The sequence below is a fragment of the Lissotriton helveticus genome, chromosome 11 (assembly GCF_964261635.1).
Source record: "Lissotriton helveticus chromosome 11, aLisHel1.1, whole genome shotgun sequence".
In the NCBI taxonomy this organism is placed as follows: Eukaryota; Metazoa; Chordata; class Amphibia; order Caudata; family Salamandridae; genus Lissotriton; species Lissotriton helveticus.
In genome coordinates, this window is record NC_136072.1 from 1,116,720,516 (window position 1) to 1,116,725,175 (window position 4,660).

Below are 4,660 nucleotides of genomic sequence, written 5' to 3' on the forward strand. Positions count from 1 at the left end.
AGCTTCCGGGGGTAGGTGGAGAAAAGGGCATTTCCAGTTCAACTCCTCATTACCCTTAGCTGCCAACTTCTGTCGCCCCTCCTGTTCTAGTGTCCTTCTTGTGGGCAAGGGTTTATCCATACTTTCCCCTGCCATGACAGGACACCTAGTCCGCTCAATTAGTGATTACCTCCATCCACCATTGGGGCATGTGCGTTATCACCACCCTGATCCCTGTGAATATCCCCTATACTAAAAGGAATCGGACACGGTGCGACCTGTGTACCAGAGTTTTTCTGGATTACTTGGGGTGGTTTCGTAAATGCCTCTTCTATCTTTAAGAGTCTGCTATCCACTGAGTCTAGCCTTTTAAGGATCGGCTCAAGTAGGGCTGATAATTGCTCTTTTAGTAGGGTACTAATATCGCATAGGGTCAGCGGGTGAGTGACAGTGGCAGCGGGGGATTTAGCAAGGGTGTTAGAATTAGAGTTGCCAAATATGTATACCCCACTCGCACCTTTGGTAACTGGAGGGGTCTTTAGATTATTAGTACCTCTTCCCTTCCTTTTTTTGGGTGGGGGTTCTTTATTAATAGCGTCCATCGCCTTCATCCCTCTTGTAGTGACCATAGCAGGGCTATCAACTTTAGTCGAGGGCCGGGAGGTACGATGTTCCGGGCTGGGAGGAAAAAACCTAGGTGAGCCAAACAGCGAATAATTACTAGGAGCAACAATATCAGGGGCTATCTGAGTCGCGGGTAGCTGGGCACATAGTAGCGATGCTCTCCTTAGGAGGGTAGGATCGAGGGAGAGTCTACGTTCAGTAGCCTCAATTTCATGGATCAAAACAGGTTCCGCTCTATCTAGGAAAGCGCCAAGCGATCCCACCACCGTATCCCCCACACTCTTTTTATCCATACTACAAGGATGCGATACTTATACAAATGGGACGTGATAACCCACCAACAAATTTCTCCTGCAGCCAAATGCTGCAGTCCAGAAATTAAATGTTCTTACTGTTCGTTAGTTACACGTCAGGGAGGTGGCCCAGCCCAGCCTCGTCTGGCCTCGGGCAGACGGCCCCGCCCTTGTCCCGGGCTTCTCCCGGGACGCTCCCGCGCGCTCCCACGCAGCGGCAGTGGGTGGGTGTTGTATAGCGTCGATGTTGTAGGCGGTGTCAGGCCCCGGTGCAGGTGTGGGCAACCCAGAGCCTCCTGGGACTATGAGTCCAGCAAACTAGGTGAGGCGTCTATTGGAGGAACAGCCAGCCCTCGGTGCCCTCTTCAATATCGCGGTGTCTCCACTTTGTCCGTGCTGAGGTCATACAATCTGCCAATAAATATTAAAAAGCCCCAACAACAGCAACAGCACTCCTGGACGCTGTGTCACCCGCGAAGCGGCTGCGGCGAGGTTCTTTTGAAGCGTCGGTGCTGGAGGCGGTGTCAGGCCCCGGTGCAGGTGTGGGCAACCCAGAGCCTCCTGGGACTATGAGTCCAGCAAATTAGCTGAGCGTCTATTGGAGGAACAGCCAGCCCTCGGTGTCCTCTTCAATATCGCGGTGTCTCCACTTTGCCCGTGCTGAGATCCGACAATCTGCCAATAAATATTAAAGAGCCCCAACAACAGCAACAGCACTCCTGGACGCTGCGGCAAAACTAATAAAACAACTGGTACATCACTCCAATGAACAAATCCTCACCCGAAGTACAGCACAGTGTAGCAGGGTTTCTGTTCTCCCACAGAACTGCGCATAGAGGATTGGAACCTCAGCGAATTAGGGTGACCCAAAACTCACCTTAGTACCCAACAAACCCCTTACCGAGCTAGCTACAGTGTCTCATTGGTCATAATAAACTCCCAATGTTTAGACAAACCAGAACATGAGCTTACAATACCTCAGGTTACGTGGAACACATGAGCACTCTTTAGTTATACAATCATTTCAAACCAGAACGTGGAGTAAAGAAGAACACGTGAACATTTGAAATATTTATTTACTAATGCCGCAGTATCTTAGATAATACAAGGAAACATATTATCAGAAGCAAAGTTATCAGCATAGTTACTAGTCCATAGAAAGCAAACGGTGACAGCATGCTAACATGCTGTAATGAATAAGAGTTAACGACACTTATTTCTCACCCTCCCTAACACACATATTATATTAATAGCTAAGAAGGTCTCTTTGGGTTGAATTAGGGCGGGCCCCTACCTCAGGATCCTAGTATGAAGAGATCACATCAGCATACACCAGCTCTCTCTGCATGGGAACAGCAACAAGTGTGTTTGTGTGCTTTAAGAAAAGCAATATAAAACCCGCCTCAAGCCCAAAGTTGGCAGAAGCTGCACTTATGTTATGTCTATGAAGGCGCGAAGATCAGACCTCATAACAATTCTGTATCGTGTTGTTCCTGAAGCTTCAGCACTCTCTGTACAGACATAGTTTATTAAGCAAAGCTGATATCAGAGTAATAACATATTATTCTCATGTAAACCACAACGAACTACTAGGTTGAAAGCTAAATCAACAATTAAGTGTCGTGTGCAGAAGCAGCAAAAGGAAAAATGGCGTTTAAACATTTAATGAGCCTATGCTAACTTAACACATTATAAAGATATATAGTATCTATATGACACCCCCCCCATGATCCGAGGACGGATAAGATAAGATAAGATAAGGGCAACTTCATGAAAGCAGAGTTCAAGAACTGCGAGCCATGAATGAACTGTAAAAAAATTGAATAATTCGCTCAAGTCAATAGGTATGGGAAAACAAGCAGTGTACTAAAAATTGCAAAAATATGTAAGCTGAAAGTCAAATGGCCGGATTCAAACCATGGAAAGGTGTTTAAGACAAGACCGTATAAGCAAAATATGCAGCAACAGCTTCAAGTATGAAATCACCGTCTTCATCCGAAAACAGTTCAGCCATCCAATTCAAAAGTGGAAAAGAACATACGTGTTCCTCAAGCATCGGAGCCTCTATTACCATCAGAGGACAACTCGGTGGGTTCTCAAGAAAGCTCAGTTCCAAGAATTCCTGCGCTGCTGCGAATACGTTCCAGGGACCCATTAGTCCATGCATCGCTGCTAAAGCCATAATCCTTTCGTCAGGACAAACCAACTCGTGAGTAGTGATAGGACTCATCAGCTGATTAAAATCGACGTCAGTAGAAACCGGTCCGCAGAGACACAAATCAATGGCCCAATCAAAATCACAGCTCAGGCAGTGAAATACAGGCTGGACACAGGTGAAGTAGGAAAATCGGAACGATAATCCATATGCCGTGCTCAAAATCGCAAGCGGCAGTGTGCCAAAATATTCAAGCATCCGGTTGCGAAACAGCGGCAGCAGGGGCTGGGCGGCTTCTTCCACATGTTGGGCATCCATATTTAAGGAAGCAAAGAACAATTAGGACGCCTGCCGCTAGTGCCAGTAAAAACGGGAATCCACCAAACAGACTCGAAAAGATGGAATGAAAGAAACTAGGGATCACTCCAAATATTTTTTCAAATGAAGTCACAAGGCCGCTGCTAACTGTTTTGAAAAAATGCGCCAGCCCAGTTGTGGAGGACGCGTTAAAGATAGAATGTATCATTTCGCCAAAATGCAACTGTAAATCAGTATTTAAAAGGGCCTGAACCTCAGTCCGGGTGTTAGCTATGTGAAGCACGAAAGTTTCCCGAGCCGAACTCAAGGCCACTTCTTTCTGGGACAATAGAGCCCTCAGTCTGCTCATGCCGTTGAACTGTGCTGTCAAGGTTGGGATGCGTGGCCAAATGGAAACCTCCCTATTTTCATGTGTGGGTGGGTACAGGACATTTCTGCAGCAAACGACACGTTCACTTACGGTAACCACATAAGCTACACCTTTAATTAACCCGCAACAGTCTTCATTATTTAAAAGCAAATAACTTCCGTTCCCCAATAAGGTAAAAGTCGGGGTGATTGCTGGGACAGGAGTCCCTTTCAAAACACATGCTAGGTTTGGTCTGTCCTGGTTGCAAGAACCGTGTAATTGTATGTGCCTACACATTAACGAGTGATCTGGAGTTTCTGTACATTCCTCCCCATTTAGATAAACTTCCTGGCCGTCTTTCAAACATCTATAAGTGAAAGGAAGGGACCATACTTCATGGAGAAATGCACTACCTAAAGGCTCATACCGACCTATGGCAACATATTTCATACAATTTGTAAATTTATACAAAGCAAAAGGTAAAGTTATCAAACCGTGGATAAGCCACGTTGCAGCGGAGGCTTCTGCCACAGAAAACGGCAAGGACTCTAATCTTTCAATATGTAACATAGAAAAAGAAGCATCTCGCATAGAAAGCAAGCGCTGCTTGTCAGTTAAATTAAAGGGTGCAAAGAGAGAAGAAACATTCATGTAGGTCCATGGCACCTTGCCAGATTTAAGCGTTTGAAGGGTCCATGCAAATTGCATGATAGAACGTAATTGATTCTGACCATGGTACAACACAGAAACTTCATCATGCACAATATCCACTACAGAAGACACAATGTTATCTAAAGTGTAAATGCGGGAAGAAAGCGTGTTAATACTATTGTCAACTACAGCAAGCACTTTCTCTAGATTTGCTTGATCTATAGCTCTAAGTCGTGTCTCTGCCTCAATCTGTGAGGTCTTCCAGATTTCATTGTAAATAGCATATATCCA

The 4,660-nt window shown here is 45.6% G+C and overlaps 1 protein-coding gene across 1 annotated transcript; it reads right to left on the bottom strand.

The window, feature by feature from the left end:
• Positions 1-3,301: 3,301 nt before the first annotated feature.
• On the bottom strand, positions 3,302-4,426 carry LOC144790946 (uncharacterized). Its single transcript, XM_078665572.1, has one exon. It carries the CDS (start codon positions 4,424-4,426, stop codon positions 3,302-3,304), a length of 1,125 nt encoding a protein of 374 aa, XP_078521698.1.
• Positions 4,427-4,660: the final 234 nt, after the last annotated feature.

Coding starts and splice junctions, on each gene's coding strand:
- LOC144790946 (XM_078665572.1), bottom strand. CDS start 4,426: ATGCAATTTGCATGGACCCTTCAAACGCTTAAATCTGGCAAGGTGCCA.